The 14,678-nt window shown below is 54.1% G+C and overlaps 3 protein-coding genes across 5 annotated transcripts; 1 reads left to right on the forward strand and 2 right to left on the reverse strand.

Moving 5' to 3' along the window:
- Positions 1 to 6: 6 nt before the first annotated feature.
- On the reverse strand, positions 7 to 4,162 carry LOC130158579 (aryl-hydrocarbon-interacting protein-like 1). Of its 3 annotated transcripts, XM_056359249.1 has the most exons (7): positions 3,768 to 4,162; positions 2,872 to 3,051; positions 2,475 to 2,663; positions 2,221 to 2,397; positions 1,948 to 2,089; positions 832 to 1,460; positions 8 to 771 (listed from the first exon to the last, which is right to left on the reverse strand). In XM_056359249.1, exons 1-7 carry the CDS (start codon positions 3,861 to 3,863, stop codon positions 268 to 270), a joined length of 1,917 nt encoding a protein of 638 aa, XP_056215224.1. In that variant the 5' UTR covers positions 3,864 to 4,162; the 3' UTR covers positions 8 to 267. The 3 variants fall into 3 exon arrangements, with proteins under 3 accessions (XP_056215223.1, XP_056215224.1, XP_056215222.1); XM_056359248.1 differs by having other exon boundaries at positions 7 to 1,460; positions 2,872 to 3,033; XM_056359247.1 differs by having other exon boundaries at positions 9 to 1,460; positions 3,768 to 4,161.
- A 276-nt stretch (positions 4,163 to 4,438) lies between these two features.
- TAF7L (TATA-box binding protein associated factor 7 like) lies at positions 4,439 to 10,028 on the reverse strand. Its single transcript, XM_056359253.1, has 11 exons — positions 9,779 to 10,028; positions 9,083 to 9,161; positions 8,786 to 8,919; positions 8,271 to 8,397; positions 7,998 to 8,056; positions 6,912 to 6,984; positions 6,450 to 6,566; positions 6,062 to 6,250; positions 5,848 to 5,960; positions 5,485 to 5,544; positions 4,439 to 4,886 (listed from the first exon to the last, which is right to left on the reverse strand). Exons 1-11 carry the CDS (start codon positions 9,842 to 9,844, stop codon positions 4,842 to 4,844), a joined length of 1,062 nt encoding a protein of 353 aa, XP_056215228.1. The 5' UTR covers positions 9,845 to 10,028; the 3' UTR covers positions 4,439 to 4,841.
- Positions 10,029 to 10,053: 25 nt separating this feature from the next.
- LOC130158581 (magnesium transporter NIPA2-like) lies at positions 10,054 to 14,611 on the forward strand. The gene is made up of 5 exons (XM_056359252.1): positions 10,054 to 10,275; positions 10,753 to 10,809; positions 11,513 to 11,603; positions 11,742 to 11,902; positions 13,255 to 14,611. Exons 1-5 carry the CDS (start codon positions 10,137 to 10,139, stop codon positions 13,887 to 13,889), a joined length of 1,083 nt encoding a protein of 360 aa, XP_056215227.1. The 5' UTR covers positions 10,054 to 10,136; the 3' UTR covers positions 13,890 to 14,611.
- The last annotated feature ends 67 nt before the right edge of the window (positions 14,612 to 14,678 follow it).

The following is a 14,678-nucleotide window of genomic DNA, read 5'->3' on the forward strand; positions in this document are numbered from 1 at the left end:
TTTTATTTCTGAGCCAGCAAAGCTCAGCGGGACCCAGCTGAAAGGCGCTGGAGCTGATGAGGCAGGGCAGGGAGGCAGCAGGCGCTGCTGCACAGTGGGGCCAGGGTGCCGGCGGTGGGGTGAAGGTAGAGTTGTTCCCGTGTCACTGCGGGGACAGTCCCCAGCCCTGGCGCTCCCTCTCAGGGTACAGCAGCCCTCTTGCCTGTGCTGTGCCTGCTTGCTAGCAGCCCGGCAGCCTTTCCCCCATGCCGCGGTAACCAGCCCTGCTCAGGGCTGGCTGTGCCCCAGGGTTGTGGCCTCAAGCTCTGCTCTCGCCGCATTGCCCCGGGGGTGCATCACCGCTTTCCCTGGCTGCAATGGGGCAGGGGGGTGCTCCTGTCCCTCTGCCCCAGCCGTGCTCCCTGTGACAGCTCCCTCTGCCCCACTGGCTCCCCACTCCAGCCCCCACCCAAGTCCTGCTGCCCCTGTCCCCGCTGCTGCCCCACACTGCCCTACAGCCAGCCTCTCCCCCTCTGTGGCTGGGCTCTTTTCCACTTCATCTTCCTCCACTTTCTCCTCCTCTGCATTCTCATCCTCCCTCTCCTCTTCTTCTTCATCCTCCACCTCCTCTTCTTCCTCCTTCTGCACCTCTGCTGCTGGGCTCTTTTCCTCTTTGTCCTCCTCCACTTTCTCCTCTATGCTTTCATCCTTCCTCGCCTCTTTTTCTTCATCCTCTACCGTCTCCTCTTTTTCCTCCTTCTCCACCTCTTCTACCGTCTCCTCTTTTTCCTCCTTCTCCACCTCTTCTACCGTCTCCTCATCCTCCCTCTCCTCTTTTTCTTCTTCCTCCACCTTCTCCTCTTCTTCCTCTTCCACCGCCTCTACCTTTTCTTTGTCCTGCCTCTCCTCTTTTTCTTCATCCTCCACCTTCTGCCTCTCTTCCCCCTCTTTCTTTTTCTCATCTTCCTCCTCTGCTTCCCAGCTCTCTGGCTTTGTCCCACAGGTGCCCAGGTTTGCTTCTTCCCCTAGCCCATCCCTTGCTCCCAACTCCATCCCCGCAGGTTGTCCCTGGGCTGCTTCTCCTCCTGGCACTGCACCTTCACTCCCGGCCCTAGGGGTTCCTTGGTTTGCCCATGGCTGTTTTGCTTCTTTGGTCTCAGCACCCTGCTCCCCCTGCCCAGGGGTCTCCAGGACCCCAACCTCACCCTGGGGTGCTTCTTCCTGCAGCATCACCTCACCACCCACCTTCCCGCTCTCCTGCCCTTTGCTGGCCCGTGGCCCCTGGAAAAGCCCCTGGTAGCGCTTCCGATCCTCCACATGCTTCTTCCTCATCCTCTCCCCGAGCTGCTTCAGCTCCTTCTTCACGGCGGCTGCCATGGAAGGGTCAAGGTGAGCCACCCGCAGGAAGTCCTCCCGTGCCTCCCGCTCATTCCAGACAGCAGCGTGGGCCTTCGCCCGCTTGAAATAGGCCTTGGCATTGTCTGCCGGGAGAGGAGAGCCCCCAGTAGGGGTCCTGCAGCTCAGGGCGACCAGCCACAGGAGCTGGGGACCCTGGGAACCCAGGGGCCCTGGAGCACAGGTACCATCAGAGGCAGGGGAACATGGGGTGGACTCGGTTGTAGGTGGGAGTACCATCAGGGGCAGGGGGACCCGGGCCGTGCACGTACCCCTGTGGGGCACCAGGTGACATGAGGTGCAGGGATCATCATGGGCAAGGTGGATCTAAATGATATGGGACAACATCATGGGCAGGGGCACCTAGAGGACACAGGGTGCAGGTACCATCATGGGTTGGGGGACCCAGGGATATTGGCAGGGGGACCTGGGACACAGGTGCTGCAGTGGACATGGGGATCCAGGTGACATAGGTACCATCACAGGCAGAGGGATGTGGGATGAGCATTGTCATGGATGGGGGACCTAGAAGACAGAGGCCCCAGGGGAGCATGGGATGCAGGGCACAGGTACCATTGTGTTTCTGGAGAAGCTCTGTCGTGTGTTCCAGCACCTCGTAGTACTCGCCCAGCTCTAGCTGGCACTGGCAGTAGTTGAGCACCAGTGGCGTGACTAGGTTCTCCAGCTTCAGCCATCCATCCTCCCAAGGCTTCTCCTGCCCCAGGAAGCCACAGAGAGTAGTTCACAGCTGTGGCCATCCCCTCCTGCACACCCAGGGCCCACAGGGGAGTGCTTTGCTGCAAAACATCAGGCTGGGTTGACAGGAGGTGGCCAGGTCCTGCTCACCTTGGCCTGGAGGTTCCTCAGGCAGATGACAGCCTCCTGGTACTTTGCTGCTGCCTGCCCAAACTCCTTGAGGAGGACAAGGCGGTTGCCCTCTTTGTGCAGCACAGGCACTGCCATCAGCTTTTCCTCCTTGCTCATGGCCCAAGTGTCACGCTTGTATGCTGAGGGCTCCTCCACCTGCATGGGCAGCAGGAGCTGAGCTGCCTGCCCTGGCCACCCCTGCGCTGGCAGCCATCCCTGCCTCTCCTCCTTACCCGGAACAACTCCATGATGAAGATGAGGGGCTGCGGTGTCCGCTGCAGCTCATCCAGGTCATCATAGCCTGTGCTGTGGTAGTCAAACATGTTGCCCATGCCGCAGCGGTGCTTCTGCCCTTCCAGGGGGTCCCGGCCCTCCGCAATCCTCCGCATGCCCCTGGACACCAGGGCATACATCCCTGTGTGCTGCAAGGAGGGGGAGCACCCCACTCAGCTGCATGAGGCCAGCCTGCACCCCTCTCCTCTGGGGCAGCCCCTCTGGTGCCATGACTAAGTGACACCTGTTCCCCCTGTGCTTGCACTAGGCAAGGCTGGAGCATCTCTGGGGTGCATGGTACTATGCCCTGGCTCTACAGAAAGGAGGGGAGTGGGCACCCGTGGGCCCCTCACTCACGATGGTGTCACACCAGAACTCGGCCACCTCCCCGGCTCTCATGGAGCTGAGCAGCGTCTCCCAGATCTCCAGCTTGAACATCTTGCCCACGATGATCTCCATGGGGATGCCAGCTTCCCGGCTGTCGTCGATCACTGTTCGCTCAAAGTCATCCTTCAGCGTCTGGAAGTGGAAGGTGATCTGCCCCGGAGAAAGCTCAGTGTTGAGCTGGGGCAGGCAGCGCAGTGAGAGCCCTCCATCCCCAAATCCCTCTGCCACGAGGCCAGGATGCAGGGCCAAGCCTGCTCTCAGCGACACGCTGGTTTGATTGGCAGCTCTCCATCTGCAGCAGGAGATTGTGCCTCCTACCCACTTGCCTTAGACAGCAAGCAGATGGTGGAGCGTCTTAACGCCCATCAGTGCTGTCTCTTGCTGCTCTCTTTGGATCCCCCTTTATAACCCAGTACAGACAGCTCCCACAGCACGCACCAGGACCTGGCAGAACCCACGCTGATCTGCCCATACCCACAGGCTAGGGAATCTCAGAAACCCTCAAGAGCTCCCCGTTGGCACCTCTCACTCCTGTTTGACATGTCAGGAAAGGCAGATTTCTAGCACCCCATCGTGGCTGCTGAGCTCTGATGGCACCGGGACAGAGGCAGGAGCCGGGTAACAGCACCAATGCAAGGCGAAGGCAGTGGGCAACGCCAGCTGTCACTGTGAGGACAGTGTAGCTGCCTATGCCCAAAACAGCCTGTCCCGCAACCTCCTTGTGAGGGATCTCCTGGAGATGGCACCTCCCCATACCACAGACCTGGAGCTTGGCTTTTGATCAAGGACTAACTCTAATGGGCAGGGATGGCGGTGTCAGACCCGCTCCTCTCTAGGGCTCTGGTTTAACAACCAAGGTGACTTACCTTGCTCCCATCCTGCAGCTTCGGCAGTTCCCCCTGGCCTCCATGCAGAATCTTCTTCTTGACCCCTTCCACATTCAGCAGGTAGGTTTCCTCCATGGCTGCTCCTGCTGGCCCCCAGGAGCAGGTCACAGGCACATGCACACAGGTGCACTCTGGCCCTTCCCGAGCTCCACGTCTTCCTCGGGGTATCCCCCTTTCTTGACTATCTGGACACACATGTCATCTCCCAGGGGTGCCACTGGCCTTTTGCCTTCCGTGCTGGAGGCAGAGCTTGGAAGCCTTCTCCCCTTCTCCTGCCCTCCGGGTTGCAAAGAGAGGTGTCCTGCCGTGGCACACCCTCACTGAAGCCCGTGGTACCTTCTGTCACATTCTGGAACTGCCTTTCTAATCCTCTTTCCACCCTGCCAGGTTAATCTGGGATTTGCCTGCCTAGTCTGTGAGGAATTAAAGAAACCCCCTGATCAGGAGCGCCTTGTTCCTTCTACAGAATGACAGGTCACGGGGTCCCCTTCACACACAGTCTCCCTTTGACCCAGCCATGCATGGAGCATTTCAGCAAAGGAGCCCCGCAATGCTGGTGTGAGAACAAGCCAGGGGCTGCGTATGCGGTCAGGCATAACCGGGCAGGAGGCAACGCTAGTCTGTGCTCCAGAGACCATGGAGGAACAGACCAGGGCTGGAAATGGTACTTTATTGAGTCTCGTTTGCAGACACAAGCATTCCTCAAACACAAGAACAAGTTCCTACAAGGCTACCAAATCCAAGAGTCAGTAAGATGCAGAAAGCTGCACTGCACTGTCCCAGGGAAAAGCAAACCCCCGTGGGAGAATGGTGCTGAATATTTACTGTAAACCCAGTATTTTGGCTACTCTCACAGGCACGATGATCCTTTACAATCCTTTAGTTCCACCAGCCAAGCCCAGGACAACATAAGCATGAGCAGCTCTGGACACAGAGCCTCTAGCACTGCCCAGCAGCACATCTGGCAGCAAAGGTGTGTGACTAGAGCAAAGATTTGAGCATGGCAGATGAACACCACTTCCAGCTCTGCTCACGGGTACAAAGGCTCACTTTTCACTTCTCCATGAGGGACTCCAGCTGCTCCTGCAGGGACATCATCTGGAAAAGGGAGCGAGGCATTACAGTAAGGCACGGCTGGGGCTCCTGGCAGCTCCAACCCAAGCACTTCTGTGTTTCTGCACACCTTCCCACCTGCACTAGTGGTTGCTTTGCCTGTACATCGCGGGGAGCTGTGCCTGGGTACCTCTGCGACAGAAGTCAGCTTCACAAGGTGAAGCCACACAACAGGAACCTGGGAGTGGGAACCTCCTGCCTTGGTACCTGGTTGAAACTCAGCAGAGCGCTTAGGCAGGGAACCTGCCAAGATCCTACAGCTACTGCCTTCCTTGTATATGGGTGCTAGTGGGTTTCTGTGTCATGTTTTACCCCAGGCAGCAATCCTAGCAGCCTTGGACTGCTGACTAGAAACGTCTTGGCTTACTGCTCCTCCAGAAGGAAAGCTGCAATCAACCGCAGTTCCTACACCTCATCCCTCAGGAAGCTCCATGCAACTACAGACGAGATACATCCACACGTGACCCGTAATACTGGGGTTCAAGGAATCTGGTGCACAAGATTCAGGAAACTTTCTCAGAGGCCAAGCCTAGAACCGTGTTGTGCCCCAGTACTTCTCACTCCACTGTGGGATTTTCCTCACCTGCTGCTTCTCTCGCTCTTCCTGCTGCTTGAACTCATCCAGCACAGCCTGGAGACGGGTCTGCAGAGACAAATATGCCAGACCACAGTTACCAGTGTATTCTCAGCTGAATGGGTGCTGGCACATGTTAAATGGTGCAGCAAGCCCCAAGTTGCACTGCCAGTCCCTTATCTCCTGCAGTTTTATGGATTGTTTTGCCTCCATGGGGAAACACTGAGTGTGTACGGTCACACCACAATTATTTTTAACCTAGCAGGCAAATGCCTCTGTTTTTTCCAGGGCAGCAGCTGAATCAGTCTGCTGAATCTAATGGCAAACCAGTGCTAAGCAGAAGACTTGAAAAGACCCCTAGAGAGCTCTCACCTTGAGGGCTAGGTTCTCCACTTTCATGATGAGATCTTCCTGACGCTTCCTCCTGTCCTGGGTCTCCTGGAGTTTACTTTTCAGGTTGTCAATCTGTTTCTGGATCCCCGTGACTGGAAGAGAGAGTGAGCTCAGACCCAGAGCGGCAGCAGAGCTGGGCAGCACAGCCTGCTTAGCACCCCAGTGGTTCTGCTGTGCTCTGCCACCCACTCACCTATCTGGTTGGACCCTTCATTCTCCTGTTGCTGCCCATCAGACTCATTCAACTTGTCCTGCAGCTGCCTCTCCAAGTCCTCCTCAGTGTCCATGATGTTCAGGTCTTCGTCATCATGATGATCCCTCTCATCTTCATCTTCGCTGCTGCTGCTGATGTCATTAAATATCTCCCGCAGTTCATCATGTTCTAGGAGGGTGCAAAAGGGAAGAGGAAAAACACAGCTGATGACCTACTAGCACCCTTTGCCTGCCAGGGACCATGTCAGTACAGGGTGCCTGTCTCAACACCCTCTCTCCTTCACTCTGGTTAGGGCTTACCCCAGACAGAATGGACCCAACTGATTACTTAGTGGCTAGAAAGAAAACAACAGCCTTCCCCATTGCACCTGAGGAGCCATGGCCTTGCTTATGTCCCGCCATCCCTGGGGAGGAAATGTCCAGGCTGGTGAGAGAACCATGGTTGTCTACTTCTTTTGTTTCATCTTCAGCAATGACTTCCCAGCCTGAGAGCAGGAACAGACAAGTTAAGGGAAAAAGAAGAACATGAAAGATGCAGTACAACAAAAGAATGCTAAAAACTCCAGGAGATCACTGCCCCTCCAACAAGCCTGGCCCTGCAGCTAGGAATACTCAGGATGAACACCCCAGCCCCCTTTTGTGGTTCAGTAACATAACCCCCTGCTGTTACTGAAGTTCCTGCTCAGTATAGTCTGCAAGGTAAGTCACTATGAAGAAACAATGAGCTTTGAACAAGGCAAAGTTGAAGCTCCAAAACTTCAGTTCCTCTTGTGTGCTTATCTCCTTGTCTCTTGTCCCCAGCTGGAACGCTTTTTCTCCTAAAAGGATACGAACACTGACAGCTTCAGCATCTGTACTCAGGAGACGCTTCACCTCTTTTTCCACATCAGGAGACTCAATATACTGGGCCAGAGAGGGGAAAGAGAACAGAGACATTGTTAAATGCCTTGTGCGTGCTGCTGGTCAACTCCAACCCTCCACAGCCCTACTTCAAGCCTCTCTTCTCTTATGCTTTCTGCTCAGCCTTTGCTCATGCTTACTCTGAAAGTGATTTATGCACCTCCAGAAAGCAATCTATCTTTTTTGTACAGAGCTGCTTGGTGGGTTGTATTCTCTCACTTTTCTACTTACACTACTTATGAAATAAGACTTTCCATGTGTATGCAGAAAGTCCTTGAGGTGCTGTTTCCTGATGGATGGTCAACTCAACTCCTTCCCATCCCACTCAAAAGAAGGTTTCATTTTTCACTTTTAAATTGGCCAGAAATCTTAATGCAGTGACATCAAACTTCTCCTACAGTCTGTAAGAATGTCTCAAGTAATCTGTTTCTCAAATGTCATGCAAAATAGCACTTCATCCTGTTCTCAGAAACTGCAAAGCAGAGAAGAACAAGTCTTCCAAGCCTCATGGTGCTGCATCTCCCCAACACTTTGCCTGGCTTGTGCATATGCACAGAGACAGTATCTGAGCTCCATCTGTTGTCACTCCCTCAGCTGAAATGACAGTTATTCTATTTGTAGTGTTGCTTGTTGGGGAAGAGAACAGGCCCTGCATAGAGAGAAGATTTCAGCTGGGAAAACAAGAATGAGTGATGCCTCATTTCCATGCAAGTTTTCCTTTCTTCTCTATGAGCAGGATGAGATATGCTATGGCAAGGCAGCAGCAGGAATGGAGTCCAGCAGTTCTCTGCACAGAGGATACTCCCTTCAGAAGCATCTTGGAAAACATGGAGGAAGCACCCAAAGAAGCATTTAAATCCATTACCCTCCCTTCATCCTCATCTCAGGCACAGAAATATGTGAAGCAATGTCAAGAAGTTCCATGTTTTCTGGACTAATAGACAGTTACAGCTCTAATGTCTCTGCCTTCCTATCCCTTAGTTATTGCACCTGCACCTGTGTGAGAAGCAACTCACCTTTTTCTTAGCTGTCTTCCGGAACCGTCTCTTCCGTACGTTTTTCAGGGGAAGAGTGACTGTGACAGAGGAAACAGATTGCACATGTCAGACAGACGGTCTAATAGGAGAGCTGCGTGCCAAAAGGGAGATGCTCCCTTCAGGAACAGAGAGCGCACTGAAAACAGAGCAGCAGCACAGCTGGAATATGGCAGTGGTGAATGCCCCCCCTGCACAGCTGTGAGGACACTGGGATGATGGGATGGAGGGCTCTGGCACAGCTTCTATACTCACTGCCATGGTTCCAGATGAACTTCTTCTCCCTGTCCTTGTCCTTCTTCTTGTTTGCCTTGGGGTCAGTGCTCACAGTTTGCTCTTCCAAAGGCGGATAGAGATCACCATCCACAGTGCAAACAAGCATCTGGAATCCCCACAAAAACACAAAGGGTGCTTTTCATAAGAACAAAAGGATGTGAAAGCTTTTCTGGAAAATGAATAGTGATGCCCACTGCATGTTGTGAGCCAAAGGGATTGATGGGCATGGGATATGAAAACCACAACGTTTCATGCTCAGCTCAGTTTATATCTAACAGCAGCAGTTAAGCTGTTACAAGGACCATCACATTTCATGCTTCAGAAACAGGATTTCTGAACACCAAGCTGAGTGGGGAATTTTAAACTGCTAATACTGTGAGAATACAGAAATTTGCCCCATTACACAGAGTGTCTAGCTGCCAAAGTGTAGAAGGGTTTTCCTGGAGAGGGGAGCAAGGAATCAAGCTGTTGGGGCAGGCAAGGAGAGCCCATACCTGGCAAATATCCGCTGTTTTATAGAAGGTTTTCTTGTCAATGGTTTTTAAGCTCTCAATGATGCAGGGCAGATCCACCAGCTTGGCTGCCAGCGGCACCCGGTCTACACGGACAATCCCATGGCGCCCATCCGCTGCGGAAAGCCACGGGACAGGTTACTGCGGTTACTCAACAATTAAACTGAGCAATACATTCCTGGGCAGAGGGAATTTCACAGGAAAATGCATGCAAATTGCACAGTTTCACTTGTGGACAGTCAAGAGGAGTTTTAAGATGCCCCAATGCCGCTCACTCACCGTGTAGCTCAATGGTAAGCCTGTCCTTCAAGTTGACATTCCCGGACTGTACTGCCCGCCGCACAGTGGAGGCATATTCCTAGGAAGGTTGGACAGACTTACATCAGGACAGCGTGCGCTTTCCCTGAAAACCACTTAAGGCTTCTGTTCAACCTACCCAGCTTTAAACCCCCTGCCATCCCGATGCAGAAAAACAATGTAAGGGTCAGTGAAGATTGTACCCTTCTCCCAACATCATGCGTTAACCCTGTGGCTCCGCTGCTCCCAGTGCCCTTCACCCCCTGCGACAGTGCGGTGGGGTGAGGGGCTGCCACAGGCACCCTGCCAGCGGGCCACAGCTCGAGGGGCTGTCACAGCTCCCCTCGGGCTCTCAGCAGGACAGGCTCACTTTAAGCACCTAACACATAGCATCACCTGTGCTGACGGCCACGGCACCTGAAGACCCAGCACCCGCCAAAGCTCTGGACTTGCACAACTTTCCTCCCTAACCCTCTCAGTTGTCTTCCAAGCTTCCTGCTCTGTGTGCAGCCGCTCCTCCCAAGCGGAGGCCATGGAAAATCTGCCCAAACGGGTGGCCCTAGGCTGCCCAGGCCGCAGATGTCTCCCCCTCCTCGCCTCAGGCCCCCTGCCAGCCCCTCCTCAGCCCGGTACCCGCCGGCGCGGCCTGTGACACGGCCCGCTGCCCCCGGCCCTTACCGGCGGCAGCCGCAGCACGAACTGGCTCTCCAGCTCATGCGGAGCATCGTCCTTGCTCTTACTCATCCCGCCTTCTCCGGCTCGCACAACGCGACGCGGTCACCTCGCTGCCGAGAGGCTCCTGCAAGGTAACCCCAGCCGCGGGGCCGGGCGTCCCCACAGGGCCGGGGCCGCTGGGGCCTCCCGGGGCCGCGCTGCCGCCGCGGTTCCAGCCCGGGCAGGGCCCGCCCGGCCGCTCACGGACACCCCGGCCCCGCCGCTGCCGCGCACGGAAGCCAGGCCCGGTGCGCCCGCCCCGCTCCGCCCGCCCGGCGCCGGGGAAGGCTGTTGGCGGCGCACCGGAAGCGGCGGCGCTGCCATGGCGGCCGCGGCAGGGCGGGCCGGCTTCTACGTGGGGCTGGGGCTGGCCCTGGCCTCCAGCGCCTTCATCGGCGGCAGCTTCATCCTCAAGAAGAAGGGACTGCTCCGCTTGTGCCGCCGCGGCCGCGCCAGGGCAGGTACCGCGGGCCCCGGGCCGGGGGGGCGGAGCGGGGCGGGGGGCTTGGGCTGAGCGGCGGGGGCGGCCCGTCAGCCCGGCCCGGGCCGCTGGCGGCCAGCCCCGCGCTGCCGCCGTCACTGTCGCTGCAGGCCGCGGCAGCCCCCACCGGGCACGCCGGGCCTTGGCGCCCACCCGCTCGCTTGTGGGGCTTTCCCGCGGGGGTTGCCGGCCGTGGCCAGCAAAGCTCTGCAGAGCCGCCCGCGCCGCCTTCCGAACGCAGGAGAACCGGGGCTGAAACCTTTGCTTTTGGGGTACGGGAACCAGCGCTTGCCCACGGCTGGGCCCGGCCAGCGGCTGACGAGGCGGGCAGACCCATGGCAGCCTCGCACGTAGCGCTCAGGCTGCTCCCACTTGCTTTTCCGAGGCAGTTCTGACAGGGCAAGGTGCCTTTTGCGTGGCTTTATATGAGGTTTCTTGTTATTTCTTCCTTACTTAGGGCAAGGAGGCCACGCGTACCTGCAAGAATGGCTTTGGTGGGCAGGGCTGCTGTGCAGTAAGTACCCGCTCTGACACTGTACGTGCATTTGTTTCCAGTCTCAGTCCTGTTTTATTATTACGATTGTTGTTTGATTGCTTGATTTTGATCTGTGTCTGAGGATGTTGTTGATTGAATTGTAACTCTAAAATATTCTGAAGTCTCATGCGTTACCAGCCTTCACTGCTAAATAAGAGCTGAGGAGCTGTCTGACTGGGTTGGATTAAGTGCTTCTGAAATGGCCTGCCTAGATAATGGAATTTTAACAGCACATCCAGCACCGTGGGCCTAGTGCTACAGCAATTTTAGAAGTTCTGTTTTACACTTTTCAACATTAAATCAAATACAATTGGTTATTAACCTTTAGAAGTCTGTAAAAGCTGTTCCAGGAGAAGAATATGGCTTAGAAATACGAAACTGGTCAAAACTCCTTTCAGCTTTGAGAACATTATGGAAATACTTTTCTGTAGTTACTGCTCAGCTGCACAGTCACACGTGGCTAAGGATCACCATGCGTAACTACAAGTCTTCTCTTCCCAAGAGAACTCGTATCAGGCTTCTGCTTGTTCTTGCTGGTGCTGTTCTTTCCTGGTTGCACAACATACCTTAGAGAAACACAGGATGCTTGGGGGAAACTGAGGCTTCTCTTCTGACTGCACTCAAAATTGTATTATGCTGAACTCCTTCCGCTTTGATGCTCACCTGACGGTTTCTCTTGCAGTGGGAGTTGGAGAAGCAGCAAATTTTGCTGCCTATGCCTTTGCCCCTGCAACGCTGGTAACTCCACTGGGTGCTCTAAGTGTCCTTGTTAGGTAAGCAGCCTCAGAAACACTCTTACCTCACCTACCACCCCTCAGGAGTGAAAGCAGTTGCTCTGTTTTCCTCTGTCGCTTCCCTCAGGCACTCCATCTCTTGGCCTAATTGGTTTTGGGGTTTTTTGCTTCTTTCAGTGCAGTTCTGTCTTCTGCCTTCCTGAATGAGCAGCTGAATATTCATGGGAAGATTGGCTGCATCTTGAGTATCCTGGGCTCCACGGTGATGGTGATCCATGCTCCACAGGAAGAAGAGGTTTCCAGCCTGGAGTCAATGGCAGAGAAGCTGAAAGATCCAGGTACTGAAATAAAAGGGTTTTTTACTTTTTTATCACATCAACTTCAGGCTTGGAAACGACAGTAGAAGGTAGGATACAACTTGGCTATATTGGGAAGGACTGAACTAAACAGTACTTGAGCTGTTCCTTGTTCTGCCTAGCAGTGGAGGAAACATTCCCTTGTGTCCAGGATAGCTTGTGGGTTGCCTCCTGTGGTGGGAAAAGGCTGGGGTCTCCACACTCTAAATGTGAAAGACTGGTGTCAAAACAGCATTTAACACATGTGCTCAGAGGATTTACACCTTATTAAGTAGCTCAAAACATAGGGGGACACGTCAGCCTCAGAATGGCTTTTTAGGACACGCTCTTGACCCCAGATGAAAAAAGGAGATGAAAGATGTAGATGAAAAGCAGATGAAAGAACTCCACTTTGCAGAGAGGGAGTCTGGGTGACACTCCCCAGTCACTGGGTCTGCGCTGAAGCAAGGATGAGAACTTGGGTCATTAACAGTTACCAAGTGTGCTTTCCTCGTATGTTCTATGAAGTATAGATGCAAAAAGTGAAAAGCATGGGAATCAGCTGTCAGCAGAAGGGGTTGGCCTGTGGCAGTGCTGGGATAGGAGAGGGAATTCCTGTACACCACGGTGGCCAGTGGTGTGGCTGCGGGAAGACAGAGAAAAGTGAAGAAGAACCTCAAGCAAAGATGAAGGAGCAATTCAAGAAGTTGCACCCAAGATCAAGTAGTCCTGATACTTATGTTAAGAGGATGAATCAGGTTGCAAGGATATGATCTGGGCAATGGTATGAGTGGCAGAATAAGCAAAGGGGATGGATGAATGAAGCACGGGGAGAAGACCAAAGCAGGCAGCAGGCAGCAGGCAGATGCTGCTGCTCATGAGAGGAAGCAGTCTGGCAGGGCCTCACAGTCCTGTGATGTGGCACTTTCCTCTTTATCCCACCACAGCTCGCAGAGTTCAGCTAGGGCTTCCCAAGCCTTCTGCCACCCTCCTGGGCCTCTTGCAGAGCTGTGCGCCCTCATCTTCCTGATCAACGAGCCCCCAACCTCTGCTAGTGCCGCAGAGCCTGGCTATGCCCCTACCCCTCCTAGCATGGATGGCTGTATCCCCCGACAGGCTGACTTGTGGGGTGGTGCTGTGATCACCACTGTCAAGAGCTGCTGTGGACTCTGCAGCTTTGCTCAGGCTGGAGCTTCCAACTCTGCTTCTAACCCCAGTCCCTACAGGGGAAGCCTAAAAAGATAAGACTGATGGGGCAGTTAGCCACCATCTTCCATCTCTACTTGCTGTTCAGTTATATCTGTCACTGGTGCTACTGTTCTCTGATAGAGCTCTTTAATTCTTCTTTCCCCAAGGATTCATTGTATTTGCTCTGTGTGTCCTGGTGAGCTCCCTTCTGCTTATCTTTGTGGCTGGACCCCGTTACGGGCAGAGCAACGTTCTGGTTTATGTTTTGGTCTGCTCCGCCATCGGCTCGCTTTCTGTGTCCTGCGTCAAAGGTTTGGGAATTGCCCTGAAAGAACTCTTTTCCGGGAAGCCAGTCCTGAAAGAACCACTAGGCTGGGTGCTCCTGGTGTGCCTGGTGATCTGCATCAGCGTCCAGATCAACTACCTGAACAAAGCCTTGGACATCTTCAACACATCTGTGGTCACACCCATTTACTACGTGCTGTTCACCACAGCAGTCATGATGTGCTCTGCCATCCTCTTCAAGGAGTGGCAACACATGGTGCTAGACAACATCATCAGCACCATCAGCGGCTTCCTCACCATTGTATCTGGCATCTTTCTCCTACACGCCTTCAGGGACGTGCCCTTCACCCCTGACCTCCTGCCCCTCTTCCTGCAGCAAGGTAGGGCAGACCTGCACACCTCGTGGAGGAGCACAGACAGACATCAGTCATACCAGCACCAGCCTCTTCTGCCCTCTGAGGACAAAGGCTGTCAAAGTGCGGAGGAGGAAGAGAAGGAGGAAGGTGAAGGCATGTGAGGAAGCCTCTGAACTGCTGGCTTTCTGCTCCCACTGCTGAGCAGCTTCGCTGAAAGGTTGAACATGCTGCCTCAGCTGCTGCTAGCTCCTGCTGCACTAGCAGGAGTTGGCAGTTACCATCTACCTGCCCCAGGTAGGTGTGAGATGGGTGACCTGCCACTGCCAGGAGGCTGACGGGGACAGCAGCCTCCTGCACTTACAGACAGGAGCCCTGGGAACTACCCAGTTCCCAGGATCTGGTGCCTCTTCACTGTTCTTTTACATGAAGAATTGATCTGCCCTCATCAGGATACTGGCTTTGGCTGCGCAGAGGCCTGCAGCACTAACACAGTGCTAACCCTTACTGAACGGAAAGACCATGCATTTGGGGAGGCCTCACAGCATTTTTAAAAAATATACTCAGAAGATTAACAGTTACAAAATAATCTAACATGGTGCTAAGATTACGGAGAGAACATGGATGTATGGCTTTAAAAATGACATAGCCAGAATATTAATTCAAAAACTCCTCTATCAAGTATTTGTTTTGCTCACTCTGCTAGAATTTATTTACAGATTCACATCCAAGAACAGAATACAGCCAAAATTGGAAAACTTCAATGGTGCTGCCACATGCTGCTGGGACTCTTACAGAGGGATCAACCTCTTCATGCAACATCTGCTGTGCAGGTTCATGAAGCACCTGCTTACTGTATTCTATTAAAAAACAGTTTGTTCGGTTAGCAAGTGGCTAGTGATACATTTGTACCGAGAGCTGGGCCAGTGCCGAAGGATTACGGGGGGTAGGAA

This window comes from Falco biarmicus, chromosome 14, assembly GCF_023638135.1.
Source record: "Falco biarmicus isolate bFalBia1 chromosome 14, bFalBia1.pri, whole genome shotgun sequence".
NCBI classification, from domain to species: domain Eukaryota; kingdom Metazoa; phylum Chordata; class Aves; order Falconiformes; family Falconidae; genus Falco; species Falco biarmicus.